Below are 18,004 nucleotides of genomic sequence, written 5' to 3'. Positions count from 1 at the left end.
AATCAACTTGGAGCGGATGAACGGGGACTGGGCCTAACAACGCCCTGATTGGACAGGGCTCCTGGGGGCGGGACGAAGGCGGAGCCCGCGTCGAAGCGGAAGTTGGCCGTCGCCTCGCTGATTACGTAACGCCGCGGCGGCTGGGGCTGTTCCTCTGGCTGCTGAGTGCGCGGCGAGCGACTCCCAGAGCGGCGGTCCCTGCTCCTGCCGCGCCCGCCATCCCGGCCCCGACACCGGCAGCAGCCCGGCCGCCGCCTGAACATGGACACTGCTGGCCAAGGTACCCGCGGGCCCGGCGCCGCCGCCGCGCCCCTCCCCTCCCCGGGCCGCGTCTCCGACCCTCGGCTCCCTCCTCCGCCCCCTCCGCCCGCCCTGCGGCCCCGTTCGCCTCCCGGGCGCCGACCACGGAGCTCCCCGTGGTCCTGGCGCGCGTCTTCTGCTCCCAGCCTGGATCGCTTCCCGGCCTCCTCGGGGACCCTGCGAGGACGGGTTCCCGGCACCCTCCCCTAGTTCCCGGAGTCTTGCGTTTCGTCACTCTAGGCAGCTCTGGTTCTGCTCCCGCCCGGCGCTCGCGAAGTCGGCCGCCCTCCGCTCTGCGCAGCGCCCTTGGAGACACTCCATCCGAACCTGGGCCGAGGTGTTGCGCGCCGCTGCCGGGGAGGGCAGGGGAGGCGAAACCGTCCTCGCGTTCAGCGCTGCGCCCCTTGGGTGGCAACGGTGCTCGGAGCCCAGCCTACTTAGGGGTTGTCTCGGGGGAGAAGAGTGCATTGAGTCAGGGGCACGCCCAGAACACCTAGCTTTTTGCCAGAACAGACACCCAGACCAGTTTGAGATGGCCACTGGGGGTGTGGAGCAAGCCCAGGAGATTAAAATCTTGAGACGGTGATACAAGTCGGTCTTCCATTCCAGGGCTTTAGAGAGGAGATGCCAAATTCCTATGTGGACACAACTACTCTGAATAATTTCAGGATGGTTTTCTACTGTTTGATCTTATCAGCGTGCTGATTAAACATCAGGATTCTTGGGTTCTGATGACATTCTGTAGGTGTTCCTACTTATTGACATTAGCTTACAAAGTAGTTGAGCATCTATAGCTGGGGGCTTTGACACATACAGGACGCATTTCACTGAGTTAAGCATAATAGGTATCGGGTTCTGATCGTAAGAACCACAAAACATTTACTGTGCACTTAACTGTGTGCCAGACACCGTACTAAGCCTGTTTCTCAAATGGTCTTTTTCCACTTTCAGAATAACCCCTTGAGATCGGTCCTTGGGCCTTGCATTGCCCGCGTTTTGCAGATGCTTATTCAGGGTGCACACGAAGGGGATTAGGCGCAGCTGGCTTGGTCCAGCGTCTTTGCTTTCGAATGTATTCAAAGTTTATATTTAGCAGACCACAGTAGACAGACACCCCTGCAGTTAAAGAGAGTTTTACTTCTTTTTAACTTTTGTGCCCTGTAAGCGGCTTCTGAGCGTGCCAGACACCGTACGAAGGTTTTCTTCGCAGAGCATGCTGATCAAAGAGAAGATGATGTTTTTTCTGCTGGTTGTAAAAAAGTACTAAGTGACAGTCGTGTGTTTGGAGTTGGAAAGAACCGAAATAGACCCATTTTTCCTCGTATTATAGCTTGTAAATTTTTCATGCAGATGCGAGATGCATTTAATGAGCAGGGAGAATGGTGGCTGCAGGCGTGTGAACCCCATCTGGCCGTGGCAGAGGCGTGTGGAGGCAGTGCTCCCTGGGCTCCTCCTTGGGAGCGGTGGGTCCTCGCTGTGGGCAAGGGTCGAGGGTGGGCTAAAGGGGATTTTTGCTTTGCTGACTCCCTGCAGGTCTGGATGCCTCGCACGTGCTCCGTGCGTGATTGTGGTGTGCGCCCTGGCAGATCAGTTGACTGGGAAGTTAGGCTTGCTGTGTTTTCAGCTGTGCTATGTTCTTTGGCTCTAAAAATGGCAGATCTATCAGATCGGCTGCTTCGTGGCGAAGATTTGCTGCCTCGGGAGGCGGTATTCTCACAGGGACCCAGAGTTGGAGTTTGGCTGCCTTGCATCAGCATTTCTAGTGCCCCGAAGCAGCGTTTTGGGTGGCTCATGGTGTGGCTGCTTTTAGTCTAGTGGCCTCACCCATCTTCACAGAACATTCCAGAGAAGAGGCATTGCCAGCGCCACATCTGCCTCCTCATCCTGTCCCTGCAACCTGTCCTTCCTCTGCTTTCTCCCTTGGCGGAGACCTCCGCCCTGTCACCTCTCCATAGCTTCTCACGGACAGTGTCTGGCCTCGTTCTGTCTCCAGCAGATATCAACCTGGGCTCTCCTAACAGAGGTCTGCTGTCCGACTCCATGACAGATGTCCCTGTCGACGCCGCAGCGGCTGCCCCGGCTCCTGCTGGCGAGGGTCTGACTGAGGCTGAGGAGGAGGAGCTCAGGGCTGAGCTCGCAAAGGTACCGTGTCTTGGCTGGCTGGGCCGGGGCGACCTGACGGAGGTGCTTGCAGGCTGGTGAGGGCCAGGGTGCTGGCTGCGCTCCTCCGAGGTGGCCCTGGGAGGCTGGCCCTCGCTTGACGTGCCGGCTGCTTGCCTCGGTGCCCGTGCACAGTGTCACACAGGGACTGCACAGGGACTGCCGCTCTGAGCCATGCTCCGCCCGCCGGGCGGGTCTCTCTTGGGATTGACGAGATGTTTTCAAGACCCCATAGCTCCTCTCTGCCTGACTTCAATTTTTCTTTCAAAAAGACTTCCTTTGTAAGCAGTGCCTCGCATGATGTTTTTAAGCGAGAGTCCCTTAAGAGGAAATTGGAGTTAAGAACAAAAGCCTCCAAGTTTCCTTTTTATTCAGACCAACTGCTGAGAGTTTCCCTGGGCCGTGCGATGCAGTCAGCAGCGAGTCACTCGGGATTCCAGAAGCTGGAGGAATGAACTCGTTTGTGTCCAGTCAGGCGGAGGACGAAGCAGTGTCCCCAGAGGCGAGGGCGTCCCGATAGTCCCGGGTCTAGTCCTGGGTCTGACCGAAGCTAGCCGTGCCGGCCGCGGGGCGAGCTCGCTGCCGTTTCCGAGCCGAGCGGAGGCTGCGAGGGAAGCAGCGCGGGGGCCGAGGGCACCTGAGCTTCGCGTTTCGTTTCGCACGTGCCGCCTGGAGACGGAGGCCGCGCGGTGTTTCAGAGTCAGATTGCAAAGTGAAGACGCTCTCGTGCCACTTAAAATTTTCATCTTGCCCGTCACCCTAGACAGCTAGATTACGTGCCCTGAGCCTCGTCACCTTCTAGTTGCTGGTTGTAACTGCTCGAGGGGCTGGTATACGATACTGTTTTTTAAGTTATTTCTTGTTTCCTCTGCTTTCTGAAGCAGACTCTAGGCACATCCGGGGCGCTCAGCCACTTCTCAGTGCTCTGCTTTACGCGAGCACTTTTTGAAGGACTGGCCTTTCTTTGGACCAGCTGCTCGCACGGAAGCCGCAGCCCTGGGAAGGCGGCAGCAGGGAGGCTCTAGCGGACGCTCCCCCCGGGAGGTTGCGTCCTTTTTTGTTTTTTAAGACCTGAGGAGGTTCAGGGCTTCATCATCAAGATTCTTTCCGTTACTCAACTCAAACTACTTAAACAAAAGCACAAAAGCGCATTTACTTTCGGGTTGCGTAACTGGCTTTGTCTGTGGCCTGGAGCTGACCCCAGGAACGCACATGTCCTAAGAGCTGTTTCTCTGTCACCTGGGTCTCTGGTCCTCCGTCTGTCGGTTCCGCTTCCTCCACGGGGCACGGGGGGCCTGGCTGCCAGAAGTTGCAGCGTCTGTCCTCCCTGCCGTGACCCAGAGCCTGGACAGAAAGGAGCTTGTCCCCTCCGCCACCCGGGCCCAGGCCCGAGACGAGCTCTGATGGGCCTTGCTTAGTCACCCACGGGCAGGCAAGGTGATTGGTGGCCCTATCAGATGCACTGGGCTTGGGAGCAAGACAGTTCTCCAGAAGAGGTTGGCGTGCTGGCGACGAGCTGTGTTTCTGTGAGCAGGAAGATCTTCCTTAACTCCGAGCAAACTCACTGCAGTATGTGTGAGGAAGCCAGCTGCTCACGTCAGCTGCGTGCTTTTGCAGGTAGAAGAGGAAATTGTCACCCTGCGTCAGGTCCTGGCCGCCAAGGAGAGGCACTGTGGAGAGCTGAAGAGGAAGCTGGGCCTGTCCGCCTTGGAGGGCCTGAAGCAGAACCTGTCCAGGAGCTGGCACGACGTGCAGGTCTCTAACGCGTAGGTGCCGCTCTGCAATGGGAGACAGTGCTCTGGGGTGGTGCCCTGCCCACGCGATGTTAGAGTCCTGGGGACAGGTGCCTCGCAGGAGCAGGGTGTGCCTGTCTGGGAGCAGCTGGCCAGGGGCCCAGAGCCCCTGGCCCAGCAGCTGCACTGGGGTCTGTCGAGGAAGCATAGCGTCCGTGTTTCGAGGCAGACGGACGCGCCGGCCCAGGGCCAGGTGGCAGTCGACGGGACACGTTTCAGAGTCCACATCTGAGAGAACCCTAGGCGGGTCCTCACGAGACCGACTTGCCTGTGGTCCCCATAGCTCAGTGTCTGCTGAAGTGGACATGAGTCCTTCTCAGAGTGTGACGCGGTCACAGCCCCAGGACCTCGGAAGCAGATGAGGCTGGGCTCTCTGGACTCAAGGCGCACAGCTGCGTGGCTCCTCTGAAATGTGTCTTCCCGGGCAGGGCCTAGGAGTGTCTCCACCGTGTAAGAGGCCATGCCCCACAGAGCGACAGGTGGACTCTGTGTCTCAAGTCCCACCTGTGCAAAGCCACTTATCCCCATCTGGGAAATCATAGTTTTGAATCCCAAAGGGCAACTGTCAGAGAAGCATTCGGGGGCCACAGGCGGCGCCCTTCTTGCTCCTCACGGCACTGCTGCCTCCTGGGAGCCGCCTTCATCAGAAGACCCGTGCACCCCCTTGGCCTGACGGGGAAAGAACTGGTTGGTCCTGACACCTCGCGGCCGCTCTGGGGCCTGCACAGCGGGCCCCGCGTCAAGCCGCAGGGTTCCTGCCAGCCAGGCCTCCGTTTCCCCTTTCACTGCAGTTGGAAACCCGAGCGGAAATAGTGTTTCTAAGTAACTCACTGCAGACTTTCTGTTTCTAGCTACGTGAAAACTTCTGAGAAACTCGGAGAGTGGAATGAGAAGATGACCCAGTCGGACTTGTGAGTGCCTTGGCCGTCAGCACCTGCCTCCCCCTCCCCCTTTCCTCCCGCCGCGCTCGTGGGGCTGGGCTGGCCGCGCCGCTGGGCACAGGCCCAGCTGTGGTGTTTCCGGCTGTTCCGATTATTTTTTACATTTACTCTTTTATTATTTGATGTTACTATTTATGTCTGCAGCACCTGGTCTTTCTTGCTAGGTGGTCTCCCATCCAAGCACTAACCAGGCCTGGCCCTGCTTAGCGGGCTTGTTCAGGGAGGCGTGGCCGCAGACCGCAGACCGTGGCTCCACTGGGGCGCGAACCCAGAACCTCCTGTGTGCAAAGCAGACGTGCTCACTGCTACACTGTGGAACCACGTCCTGGCTGTTTTATTTTCAATATCATTTTTTCCTCTCAAACACAAATGAAACTTCTTCAAACGCTCGTGGAGCAGAGCGCAGTCACTGACGGAAGCTCATTCGGGTGGAGGACCGCACTGGAAACTTCCGTGCTCGGCGCGCGTCCCCTCAGTGAGAGGCCTGAGCGGGGCCCAGGCAGCACCTCCCGCTCGTAGGCCCCCTCGGCTTCCACAGTGGGCGGAGTAGTCCAGGGCCATCTTGACTGATGCTGACGGTCCCCCATCCGCGCCCTGCAGACCGCGCTCCAGCTGCTGGGTTCTCCAGAGCCTCGCCAGGGCTCAGGGTGTTCTTGGGTGGGGGGGCAGTGTGGGCGTGCCACTGGGATCTCGAGGGGCACCATGCTGTCGGCCACCCGGGATGCTTACCAGATTCGGAACGCTCAGGGCTAGCCTCATGGCTGCCGGCGGTGGTGCAGGGCGATTCCGGTGGTTTTGTTTGAGCTCCTGAAACGAGGTGATAACACGGCATTTTTTGTTCCAACCCAGTTGTTAACTGCTTTGACTGGGGTGGGGCTGTATCTAAAAATGGCCTCCCTCGGATCGTCCACCTCTTGTGCAGAGGAAGGGCCGGCATGGCGTCCAGAGTACACGGTCAGAGTCCTTGTATGTTGGGCTGAGAAAAAGTGGCTAGTGCCAAGCGAGTGTCAGCGGCACTCGTGGCCCCGGGCCGGCTGGCCGTGCCGTGGAGCCGGGTGTCCCCAGTGGCCTCTGGCGGGGCGTGCGTGCTGCCGCTGGAGACGCCGGAGACGCCCGCCCGTCCTGGCCCTGGGTGTCCTCGGAGCACGGGCGCTGCATCGGGGGCTGTGTCCGGCGATGCGGTTGAGTCAGCACAGTGGTGGCTGGTCCCTGGTGCGGTGGGGGCACCGGAAGCTCACCGTGGGATCTTCATCTGACAACAGCCTTAGCAGACGTCAGCGCCCTTGGGTGAAACCAACAACGCGACCCTGCGGGTGCTCTTCCGGGTCACTGCAGTCTGACTGGGAGGACCTGTGGCTCTGTGCGCGGAAGCGCGTGGCCAGCGACGTGGCCGTTCCTCCCCCGAGGTCTCCCCACGGCCGGATGGCGCTGGAGACATCGCTGCTCCGTGCCATCTGGGCGGAGCCGGGTGCCTGGCTGCTGCCTCCAGAGCCGGGGCCTGCCGGCGGCCCGTCTCCCTGAGCACGCCTGCCCGCGGTGCCCGCGGTGCCCGGGCTGCAGGGGGAGCCCGGCTGCGGGGGGGCGGGAGGGGCTGCGCCCGGCGCTGCCTCGCCCCGTGCGGGCAGAGCGGCCCTGCCGCCCCCGGCACACTCCTCTCAGCTGGCTGCCGCTCGCCGGGCACGTGGCTGTGCTCAGGGCGCCCGTGTCCTGCTGGTGGTGCAGTGGTCACCTTGCCAGGTGACAGTGGGTGTCAGATGGCCTCCACGGTCACTCGTTGACTGCACAGGCACCATATCGAGTTCTGCGGGTGCAGGCGACAGACAGCACAGCCCAGGAGGGGGAGGGAGGGGGCCTGCGCCAGGCCCGCCCGCCAGGCCTTCGGCTGTTTGCCCTGCGCTCGCTTCGGTCTCAGGCCAGCTCCTCCTCGGTGCCGCTGGGGGTGCCCGGCATTGCAGCCCAGCAGAAGCTGGCCCAGCGCGGGTCTCATTGGACTGGCCGTGGTCGGGAGCGGTGACCTGTGCCAGGCCTGCCCCGAGGGGAAGGATGCGGAAGGCGTGGCTGGCAGGTGGCCACACTGACCAGCAGCCCGCGTGCTGGTGGAGGGAGGGGGCTGCTGTGGGTCGGGCCTCCACCCGTGGTGCCGGGCGACCTGGGTGCAGACGCCTGCCCTGTCACCCAGAGCTTGGGCCCTGCTTGCCTCTGCCTCAGATTGGAGGTTCCTGTTTCTACATACACCCCAGAAATGCCTTGGTGTGCGATGCTGCCCTTGGGGTCACCCTCAGGACAGCCCTCTTGGTCCCAGGGGTGCCCTTGCCGTCCGTGTGGCCAGTGCACCCTGCCTGTCCCACGGAGCCCTGTCCGGTGTGACGCGTGTGTGGGCGGGTGGCCGGGGCAAAGGACATGCAGCAGGTGGTCCTCGCTGTGAGCCGAGACGCCCGTGGAACTGAGGGGGTGGTGCGAGGTGCAGGTCCGCAGGTCCTCGGGGACGTCGCGAGAGTGTGGCACAGCCGGGGCTGCAGGCCCTGTGTCTGAGAGGCACCCCGGGGGGTGCGGGCGCGCTGTGGATCCCCAGAGGCTCTTTCGCCCCAGGAGGGTGCAGGGGAGCTTCCTGGGGCCCCAGCCGTGCCTTGGCTGTTCTCTGCCCCGAGGTTGGAGTCGCTGAGGGAGAGCTTGGATCACAGTGAGGCCAGGAAGCTGTCATTGCAGGGTTGGGAGGCCACAGCCTGAGAGCACAGCCTCTGTCCCCCTGGGGCCCTGTAGCCTGGGCGCAGACCCGTCCCCGGTGGCCGGGCAGGCGCACCTTGGGCACCGTGTCCTGGGATTGTGGGCGGTGGCCGGCCCTGCCACGTGGTTGGTCCGACGGGTGTTTCTTCTCCCCAGCTACAAGAGGACTCAGGAGACGCTCTCCCAGGCGGGCCAGAAGACGTCCGCGGCCCTGTCCACTGTGGGCTCCGCCATCAGCAGGAAGCTCGGCGACGTGAGGTGCGACGTCCCTGCCCGGCCTCGGCCCCTCTGCCCGGAGGCCTGGCCCAGGGGGGCGGGGCATTTGGGGTCCTGTGGGGAGCCTGATGGAGCCGCAGGGTTCAGGTGCCCACGCCTCGGGGGCCCGCGGCACCACGGGCCGGGCCACACCATCCGGGCCCCGCCAGCTCATGGGAGTGCGTGTGGCGTGTGTCGCCCCGTTGGCTCCCGCTGCGCCGTTTCTGTCTTCGGGAGGGACAGTCACCGGTGCTTCGGGGTAATTTTCGACACTGGGTGTTAGTGAAGGCGGGCGCTTCTCGCTGAAGTTCCGTGGGGAGAAAATGACTGTGGCCTGGAGGGGGGTTTCTGGGCGGGCCGATAGCCAGGGCCCACCCAGGAGGCGCTCGCGCCACGTGGGAGTGTGCCGGGCCCGGACCTCGAGGTTGCTCGCGCGTGCTGGGGCCGCACCCGGTGTCGTCTTCCAGCGGCCGACGGGACCCTCCTGGCCGCCAGAGGTGCTTCTCGAGCAGGGCCTGGGGGCCGGGGGTTGCGGGCTGGCCCGGCACTCCGTGGACACCAGCCTGAGGCCGCGCCGTCTCACTGCTGGGAGCCAGAGGCCAGGGCGTGCGCCCTGGCTCAGCCACCTCCGGGCTGTGTCCTCGGCAAGGCCTCTCTCTCGGGAGTTCTTGGGACGAGACGCACGTCGTTGGGCGGCAGTCCGTGCGGAGTGCGGGTCGTCACCGTCGCCCGCTCCTTGGCCCCTGACCACACTCGGGGGCCGTCCTCTCACCTTTTAATTTCAGGGAACGCCTTCCTGTCACCCCACCCCATCCTGAGGACCCACACGGTGCTGCTGCCTGTGGGCTCTGCGCTGCGTGTGGCATTGGGGTCCACCCTGCTCTGACCCTTCACCTCCGGGGGTGGGCTCCCTCTGTGCCTGCTTGGGTGAGGTATTGGTCCACCCTGCAGGCCTGGCGGTTGCCTGGTGGAGACTGCCCTGGCCAGATGTCCAGCCAGAGGTAGAGTCGGATGCTGACGCCCCGCCGGCGACCCACGCAGCTGAGCAGAGGGCCGCTTATGCCCAGAGTCCTGCTCGTCCTTTATTTTTGTTTATTCCATAGAATTCTCTTTCTCCAACTTGATTTTGAAAAGTGTCAGACTTTCGGAGCAGCAGGACCATCGGAGTGCATCTCCCCATGCCTTCCAGGTGTGGGCCCCTGGCCGCGGTGGCTGGGGTCCCTGTGGGTCCCTGCACGTGCAGGCCTTTCCTGCCAGCGGCTTTGAGCTGGCGGCGAGGCGGGTCTGACGGCTCCTCCCACGGCCGCACGCTGAGCGCTGACGCTGAGCTCCGTGTGCGCCTCTGACGGGCGCCATCCAGGAACAGATGGGGCGCGATCGCGGGGTGCCTGCTTGGCTGCGTGAGCCGTGCTGCCGCGAGGCCAGTGACAGGCGGATCACAGGCCGCCGGCGTCCTGGCCTCGCGTGCAGAGACTGTCAGGGCAGGTGCGGCGGGCCGGCCGAGTCTGGTGAGCGTGCCGGGGCGGAGCGCACGCTCGAGCGTCTCTGCATTGTCGTCGTTCTCACCGGAGCGTGTTCAGGGCGCCCGGGGCGGAGGTCAGCGGAGGGAGCAGAGCCCACAGTGCTGACGGAGACGGCTGTGGGCCAGTCTGTCCCTGCCACCTTGATGGGGCAGCACCAAGGTCTGCCTCGTTTCTCTGCTCAGAGACCTGGGACCTGGCAGCTGACCCGGCGTGTGTGGCTGCAGGTCACAGAGCATGTGGGCCGTGGCCAGCACCCTGCAGCTCCTGGCGCCCTGAGGCCGGGAGGGCTCCGCCCCCCGCCCAGCCTCACTGTGCCTGCTGTGCGTGGAACTCGCGGGCCAGCCGGGCAGGGCCCAGGCGGCGCCGAGTGCCCGGAGGGCGGGCCCGTTCGCTGGTCTCGCCTCGGGGGCTTCATCTTCGCTGCCTTTGTTCTTCTGTGTTTCCCGTGGCGCCCTGGACTCTTGACGGCCCCGTGGTCTCAGTGCGTGGTCTCCAGCGGTTTCTGAGGCCAAGGTCGTTAATTTCCCTGCTTTAGAGTTCGAGGTGGCAAGTGCACCACTTCTTGAGAACGGAAGTCGGGGTCAGGGAGGTCGTGCTGTGAGCTTTGGACTGTGCGATCCTGCAGGGCCTCCGCGTCGGGGCCCGGCCCTCAAGACAGAGTCGTTGGCGGCCCGCCCAGGAGCAGCCCAGCCTGGCCTGAGGAGCGTTTCACATGCCCGGGGATGTGCAGCGATGGGGGATGGGAGAGGGGGCTGGATTGGGGTCAGAGGTCAGGTCTCCATCCGTCTGGGGGACCTTCAACAAGGCACCCTCACAGTCCTCCCACCCAGAGAGGAGCAGGAGCTGCCCACCCGAGCGGCATGGGCAAACCGGGCCGCTTGACGCTGTGTGTCGCTTCTGACGTGGCCTCTCCCCAGGGAGAGGGCCTGGCTGGGCAGTGGAGGAGGCGGCCATGCCCCTGCCCCAGGCCGGCAGCTGCCCTCACACACAGGAGCAAAGTGCTCGGCCCCGAGGGAGCCCCTGGCCCTGTCGCCTTGAGCGCAGAGCGGGACACAGGCCTGGTGACGCGCGGCGACTCGGGGCCGGGGCCGGCCACCTCGCGCGCCTCACTCCTCCATGCCGCTCAGCCCCGGGCCTCTCTCCAGCCGCCAGACAGGGCCGTGCACACGGGAGGCCAGGCCTGCGACCACAGCCTCCCCGGGGGCACTCGAGGCGCGGGGGCGGGGCGTGGGCGTCCTGCCCTCCCGCCCTCCCCAGGGAGGCGACCTGGGGGCTCGAGGGGAGGGGGGGCGGCACTGCCTCTCTCCTCACACCTGTTTCTTCTCTCCTCCTGCGGCCGCCCCTCAGGGCTCGTCCGTTCTCACACTCCCTTAGGTAAGCGTGTGCGTGTGGCTGGGCCGCAGAGGGCGCGGCCTGGTCCCGGCCACCTGCCGGCCTGCAGGAGGCCGCGCTGGATAGAGGTGGATGGAGGTGGCAGGAGGGGCTGGGGGACCACCCACGGACCCCCTCCCGAGTCGGGGGCACTCCCACGTCTCCAGTCGGGGGGCCCCCTGGGCCAGTGCCAGCGGCACGATGCTGCAGCCCCCCCGGCCCCCCCCCAGTGGCGTGCGCCATCTCGGCCCCCCGAGGTCTCTCCCAAAGAGAGATGTGCTCCCGGGGGGGGGGGCTGTTGTGCTCGCTGCCGCCTCCTCGGGAACAGCAGCTCCTGCTTCCACCTCCCGGGTGCCGTCCTGTCCCGTCAAGCGGCAGTTGTCTGTGCGACGCGAGAGCGCGTCCTGCACCCGACAGCTGCGCCGAGGCCCAGGGAGACGCCCGCCGCGTGGCCCTGGGTCTCTCCGGGCGGCGTGGCCCTCCGGCGCCACACGTTCTGGCCCGGAGGTCTGGAACCAAATCCAGAGCAAACTGGGACTGTAAATGTGTTTACCTACTTGACCTGGCTGGGTTTTTTTTTTTTTTCCCCGCCAAAAAAGTCATTTAACTTCCTATAGAGTCGAGCAAGGCTCTCTGACAGCTCTTTGTCTCAAAAGCATGCCTGGGCAGCGTCACACTTCTGGGTGGCTTTGGAGTGGGAGAGAGGAGCCTTGGGTCGCGTGTCCCCCTGGCGAGGGGCCGCACGAGGCTGCTTCGTGCTGGGCTTGCGGTCCGCAGCCCCCGGCAGCCAGGCGCGGGGCGCGCCGGGTGGGTCCTCGTCTTAACTCGCTTCCCTCTCTGCTTCACCACGCTCCCCGGCAGCAGCTGCTCCGTCCGCCACTCGATAAGCATGCCAGCCATGAGGTAACGTACGCCACGCTCCCGGAGCCGGGGGCACCGGGGGGCGCGGGCCACTTCCCGGCAGAAGCATTGTGAAGGAGCGTTCCAGGCTGACGAGCTAGTGGGGTGTGAACCCGACTTCGGCACCACCCGTAGTGTGCCAGGGTTCCCACAGGGTGGGGCCGGGAGGCGCAGAGCTCACGGCGTAGCTGGAGCCAGAGTCCGCGGAGACTTTGTCCGCTCCTGCAGGAGGGGCCCGGTCTCCTGAGAACGACCACAGCCCGGCCCGTTTCCTAGTCCCCGCCTGCTTTCCCGATCTCAGCTCCTGCCCCTGCTGCAGTGGCCACACCCAGAGCATGCTGGGAGTCCTGGCCAGGCCACCTCGAGAGGCCTCGGGGCAGTCAGCCGGAGGGGGGGCCCGGCTGGGTAAGGGCTTGGGTGGCAGTGGGCTAGCCTGCTTTCTCCTCCGCCTCCTTGTCACTCCCTCGTTCCAGGATTGTCCCTGGTTCTCCTTTGCTGTATTCTAGATGAGATCCGTGTGACGGACACATGAGACTTTTCCTAGCCCATGCTGGGGTGGCAGAAATGTGCCCCACACCCACCTGCTGCCCAGGTCAGAGGTCTGCAAGCTCGCCCATGCAGAGTCAGGGTTTCAGCAGCTGGTGACGTGCAGGTCTTCCGTCTGTGTGGTGGGCGAGTGTGACTGCCCTCCGTTCTGACCTGGGCTGGGCACCGTGGTGGGGTGTGCCCCGCCCTTCTTCTGGCTTGCCACATTCGTGCCGTTCACCTCAGGGTGCTCTTGGGCCTTTCCGGAGGATGACCCTGACCCTGGCCCTTCAGCTTCAGGAAGCCAACCTAACTGCTTATCCCTCATGCGGACATCTTCCTTTCTCTTTAAAGGAATTCTGCAACTTTCAAGTCATTTGAAGACCGAGTTGGGACCATAAAGGTAACTTTACCTGGACCGTTTGATTCTCTTGATGGGGCATGACCTGTCACTTAGGTAAACTTACTTAGTCATTGTGGATGGACACAGAGTTACAGAAACTAATGCGGGGAGCCTTGCACCTCTCACAGTTTCCCCCAGTGATGATAACACTGCAACATCACAACCAGGTTGTGACATTGACAGTCAGGATCGAGAGCAGTTCCGCCCCACGAAGACCCTTCCTCCTGCCCTGGGCCCCGGCGAGCACTAAGCCGTTCCATTTCCATAATTCTGCAGTCCCGAGAAAGTCCTGTCGGAACCATGCAGCGTGAAGCCTTTTGAGATTGCCTCTGGTCACTGCATGATTCTCTGGAGACAGAGCCAGCCTGTGGCCTGGGTCTGTCAGCGCTTTGGTCCGCAGTGTTCGCGTTCCCAGAGGGGGCCCAGGCCCGCCTGGCGTGGGCGCGCCCTCTCAGGTTGTTCTCTCCTCTTTTTCCGTCTGTAGTCTAAGGTGGTGGGTGACGGAGAGGGCGGCCGCGACAGCCTTCGCTCCCCGACCGGCAGCGGCGACAGGCCCCTGCCCGAGCACACGCCTTTCTGAGCCCGCAGCAGCAGTGCCCGGCCGCGGACCACGTGAGCACCGTCATCGCCACGACCGCCACTGCGAGAGGGCGCGGCCGCCGGGCGCGGGCAGGCGCGCCGTTCCGTCCAGTCCCCGCCGTGGACAGGGCTGCGGCACGCGCGTGGCCTGGGGGGCAGTCAGCACACAGCCGCCCCGGGTGGGGGGCGGGGGCGGAGCCGAGCTCCCTTTGGCGATCTTGTCGGTCCACCCAGACTGGGAAAGAGCGAAGGGCGCGAAGCAGGCCACACCCTCCACACGTCCCCTGCCCTGCGCCTCGGGGAGACGCTTCGCTTCCGTTTCCTGAGACCCTGGGAACAGAGGCCGACAGGCGGCGGCTGCCTGTCACACCGACGGCCTGGCTTGAACAGACGCAAATCCTTTATTTTTTAAATGCAGTGGATTTTTCAAAATTTAAAACTAAGAGCAGCTTTAGCCTCATAGTTAGGAAATATCATTTGTCTGGACTCGAGCTGAAATACAAGCCTTATTATCGCTTCGTGCTTTATTCGTTTATAACGTTTTCATACATAAACGAGGGTCCTTCAGCAGGTTTTGAGCACGGCGTGGGCTCTGCATCCAGCCCGAGGGCAGCATGTGTGTCCCAGTGCTGGGTCTCACTTCACCAACGCCCTCCATCCCTGTGTAGGAAGCTCCCACCGGCCACAGGGCTCCTGGGCCGCTGGGGGTGGCGGACGGGAGGGAGAAGAGCCAGCACCCTCCACCGCGCCGCCCTGCCGTGGGCCAGGCCGCACCCGGCTGAGCCCGCGCGTCCCGGTCGGTGGCCCCAGCCTGCCTGCTGCATGCCATGCCCGAGAGAAGTGGAGGGACCCTGCAGGACAAGTAGGGGCTGGGTGTTGGGGTCAGCTGGAACTCCGCTGTCGCCTTTTTTCAGGCTACAAAGTTCTCTCTTCGGTCTTAAAGCTGCCGTAGCCCAGCAGCCTCTCACCCAGGGCCCACATGTCGGGTGTGTCCGGACGGGCACCTGTGCCTTACTGCCGCGTAGTGAGCGTGAGCCTGGCCTGCGTGTGCGTCTGTGCGCTCCCTGGGGGGGCCCTCAGCTCAGCGTGTCCGCTTCGGTGGACAGTGGCCTGGGTGTCTGCTGGTCCACACTCGTGCCGTGGAGAGAACACCACTCGGTGCCGTTTCTCCAGAGTCAGAATCTCTCAGACAGTTGGGCTGAGAAGGCCGGGAGCCAGGCTAGGAGCTAACTTGTCTTAGGGGCGATAATGGGTAATTCGTCAATAAAGCATTCCTTTGGGGGAAAAGCCGCTCCCGCGTGTGTGTCTTCATTCAGGAAGGTGATGAAAGGGGGCGTGCAAACCAACAGACAGGATTCTTGTCGTCATGAGCCTGCACCCCAGGGCGAGGCAGGCAGGAAGCAGATGATCTCAAGTCCAAACTCCACAGCCAGTGTCGTGAAGGAAACCAGCACGTTGGGAAGGGACAGAAAGGTGAGCCTGCGGGTTGTCCAGGAAGGGGCGTGGGGGCGAGGGGGACCGTCCAGGTTACAGACTGGGTCAGCGGAGCCACAGTAGTCGCCCATTGAAGGGGGGGCCTGGGACGAGCACCTGGCTGCACGTGGAACACAGCTGCAGAGCGGGGAGCCCACACGCACCCCGCAGCCAGGTGGAGGGAGCTCAGTGAGTGGGGAGTGGCGTCAGGAAGAGGGTCCTGCTCCTCCGGCCAGCAGTGTCCTGCCTGGGGGCCCATCCCCATGACCCTGCTCTGCCACTGCAGCCACATGAAGAAGACGGGCAGATGACGGCCCTGAGAGAACGAGGCAGTGCAGAGCAGGGATGAGCCGTGGTGGCAGGGACCCCCGCCTGGGGTCGAGGGCCTCGCGCGGGAGGCCAGGCGGGCCGCTGACAGCAGCGCTGGGTGGCAGACGGAGCGCTGCGGCAGGCCATCGGGCGGGGAGGCCAGGTTGAGGTAGTCCATGTAAAGGGCTGGGAGCGGCGGCGATACCACGAGCACGCCTGGAAGGGGCCCGCCCCCCGCCTGCCGCCCCCGCCCGCCGCGAGCCTCTGAGGGCGGCGGCTGCTCATCCTCCCAGGGCTTCTGCGTGGGAAAGAATTCTCCCTTCCCTCTCGTACGGCGCCCGGCGGTCCCGTTGCTGTTTCAGCCACCGGCGTGCCAGCCGCCCCCATCCCCAAAGCCCTGCAGGGAGAGCTGGCTGGCCGCTTGTCACGTGCCCACTCCCCGCGTCCTGGGGTTCGGTGAGAAACCCCTCTACCGGGGGCATTCGGCCTCCTTTGGGGTCAGAGAGCCAGGCTTGCCCTGGTGTCGCAGCAGGGACAGTCAGCGACTCGCCTGTCAGCAGCTGCCCCAGCACACGTCCAGCACGGCCACCAGCCGTGGACATCCACCCTCGCTGAGGTTGGAAATGGCTTTCGTGTGGTCTTTTAACATTTAAATGTCCCGGGGGACGTGTCAGCTAGACTTGTATGGGGTCCAAGGGTGAATTTGGCATGGACCCAGCTGCCCAGGGCTTTGCACTTCCTGTTGGGGAGAAGACAAGGTATTCCCCTAAATAACGGGTGAGCTCAGAGAGCTTGGAGGACAGTGAGCAGTGGAGGGGTGGGCACTGAGTAGCACGGGGCTGGCTTCCCCACACACTCCCGGGGGAGAATAAGGGGCCCACCTTGCGCAAGCACAGGGCCTGACTAGCCACTGTCCACATTTCCCAGGACCCTCCCTGTCTTCTTCTCTCTGAGCTGGTTGGCCTGTTCATAAATGCATTTGTCATAATGTGCTTTTTACATATGCCTCTCGCTCATTTTGCTGTCAGGAGGTTTCACATGAATTTTCTGTTGCTGTGTAGCCTTTCTGTACATTTGTAAACTTTCATTTGCGTGTGCTTACTGGTACAGTAGGTTTCCACTTTTACTGTTATAAATAACACTGTCAACAGCAGCTTAGTGCACATAACTTTTTCCATACTTGGGAACGTTTTCTTAGGAAGGATATCCCTAAAGCGGAACTGTACGGTCAGCGAGGGACTCACTAAGCCCCAAGTCGTTCATCCTTGCAGCTTCAGTCTAAAATTGGTCCCAGGTCCATTTTGTTCTCATTTCTCCTGTGATTCTAGCCCCAAATCTTTCATCCCCTGGAATCGACAGACTAGATATCAACCTGGGCCCTTCTGCTTCTTGGTTTTCATGGGCTCTTTCTTGCCGACTGCTTAATACTGCATGATATGATGACCGGCAGGAGACTTCCTGACCCTTGCCACTCACAGGCCCAGAGCCTGGGACAAACTGGGCAGTTCAAGGCCAGCATGATGGCAAAGAGGTCTAAGAAGAGGGACAAGGAGATGTGGCCAGGACTTGCTGGCAGAGTTCAGACGGTAGGACGCCTCGAGGTCAGCAGGTTTCTGTTCTGACAACAGACTCGGTTGAATGGACATGGCCAATGGGCAAGAGTGGAAGTGAGGGGCAGGAGCACTGACCGCACGTTGGGGTGTGCAGGGGTGGCTGCTAAGTTGGAACTGGCACATACCGGCGTCCCGTGCACAGACCTGGCGCTCGGGCACAGGGCGCCTAGGTGGGGAAGGTCCGCCCTCCCTCAGCGGGTGAGTGGGGTGCGCAGGGGAAGGACGCGAGCGGAAGATGGTTCTCCCGCAGTTCCACGCCATCGTTTGCAGGTGATTCCGGGAGGGCGGCTGGGCGGTGGAGACGGCGCTTCGGTGACCGAGCAGGAAGGAAGCCCCGTCCCTGCGCGCCAGGGCTGAGCGAACGCCAGGCCCGAGCAGTGGCGGGGTGGGGGCCGCCGGCCTCCGAGTACCTCCGACCGGTTCCCCTCGCGTTCTCTGACGAGGACGATTAGGTTTTCTCCGTCTTACGAAAAGCGCTGAGCAAAGCCGGCGGCGGCGCCGGGCCCCGCGCCTGGCCTTCCGGGCGGCGCGCCGCGCGACCTGCGGCGCCGCCGAGCGCACCTGAGCCGCCCGCGGCGCCGCCCCCGGGGCGGGGCCTCCGCCCCCGGCGCGCACGCGCGGCCCGCGCCGCCGCAGCCCGGCCCGCCGCGGCCCACGTCCTTCCGGGGGCGCGCGCGCCGGTGCGGGTGCGTGCGTGAGCGTGCGTGAGCGTGCGCGAGCGTGCGCGTCCCCGCCGCCTGCGCCGGTGCTGCCTCCGCGCCCTCTGCGCTGCCCCCCGCCGCTGCCCCCGCCGCGCCGCGCCGCCCGGGGCCCCGAGGCGCAGCCCGCGAGGAGCGCGTCGCCGGCCGCCCAGCCGCGCAGCGCAGCGCAGCCGCGGAGCCGCGGAGCCGGGGCGGGCGGGCGGGCGCCGCGCGCGCGGAAGGTGAGCTCGCGGCGGGCCCGGCGGGCTGCGCGGGGCCGGGGGGCGGCGGGCGCGGGGTAGGGGCGGGCGGGGCGCCGCGGGCGGGGACGGGCGGGGGGCGGCGGGGCGCGCGGGGGCGGCGGGGCGCGGGCGGCCGCGGGCGGAAATGGCGGCGACCCGCCCTCCGGGCCCGGGCGTGGGGCCGGCGGGGAGGAGCCTCCCGGAGCGCCGGCG

General features: G+C 63.9%; 2 protein-coding genes across 10 annotated transcripts in view; one reads left to right on the top strand and one right to left on the bottom strand.

The window, feature by feature from the left end:
• ZBTB46 (zinc finger and BTB domain containing 46) overlaps positions 1–18,004 on the bottom strand; it is a 113,427-nt gene that overhangs the window by 56,889 nt on the left and 38,534 nt on the right. The window lies entirely within an intron of this gene.
• On the top strand, positions 126–14,764 carry TPD52L2 (TPD52 like 2). Of its 9 annotated transcripts, none has more exons than XM_016146547.2 (9): positions 126–280; positions 2,294–2,442; positions 4,078–4,226; positions 5,105–5,164; positions 8,075–8,176; positions 11,044–11,070; positions 11,932–11,970; positions 12,847–12,895; positions 13,380–14,764. In XM_016146547.2, the coding sequence occupies exons 1-9, from the start codon at positions 262–264 to the stop codon at positions 13,473–13,475; spliced, it is 690 nt and encodes a 229-aa protein (XP_016002033.2). In that variant the 5' UTR covers positions 126–261; the 3' UTR covers positions 13,476–14,764. The 9 variants fall into 9 exon arrangements, with proteins under 9 accessions (XP_016002033.2, XP_016002018.2, XP_036085055.1 ...); XM_016146532.2 differs by having other exon boundaries at positions 11,929–11,970; XM_016146539.2 differs by having other exon boundaries at positions 127–280; positions 2,297–2,442; positions 11,929–11,970.

The sequence above is a fragment of the Rousettus aegyptiacus genome, unplaced genomic scaffold (genome assembly GCF_014176215.1).
Source record: "Rousettus aegyptiacus isolate mRouAeg1 unplaced genomic scaffold, mRouAeg1.p scaffold_m13_p_12, whole genome shotgun sequence".
NCBI classification, from domain to species: Eukaryota; Metazoa; Chordata; class Mammalia; order Chiroptera; family Pteropodidae; genus Rousettus; species Rousettus aegyptiacus.
Note: the sequence above shows the minus strand (reverse complement) of the source record. Positions and strands in the feature narration are given on the sequence as shown.

Excerpts from the sequence above, each read along its gene's own strand:
- TPD52L2 (XM_016146532.2), top strand. Across the intron at positions 2,443-4,077 it reads TCAGGGCTGAGCTCGCAAAG|GTAGAAGAGGAAATTGTCAC; the intron begins GTACCGTGTCTT and ends GTGCTTTTGCAG. Across the intron at positions 11,971-12,846 it reads ATAAGCATGCCAGCCATGAG|GAATTCTGCAACTTTCAAGT; the intron begins GTAACGTACGCC and ends TTCTCTTTAAAG.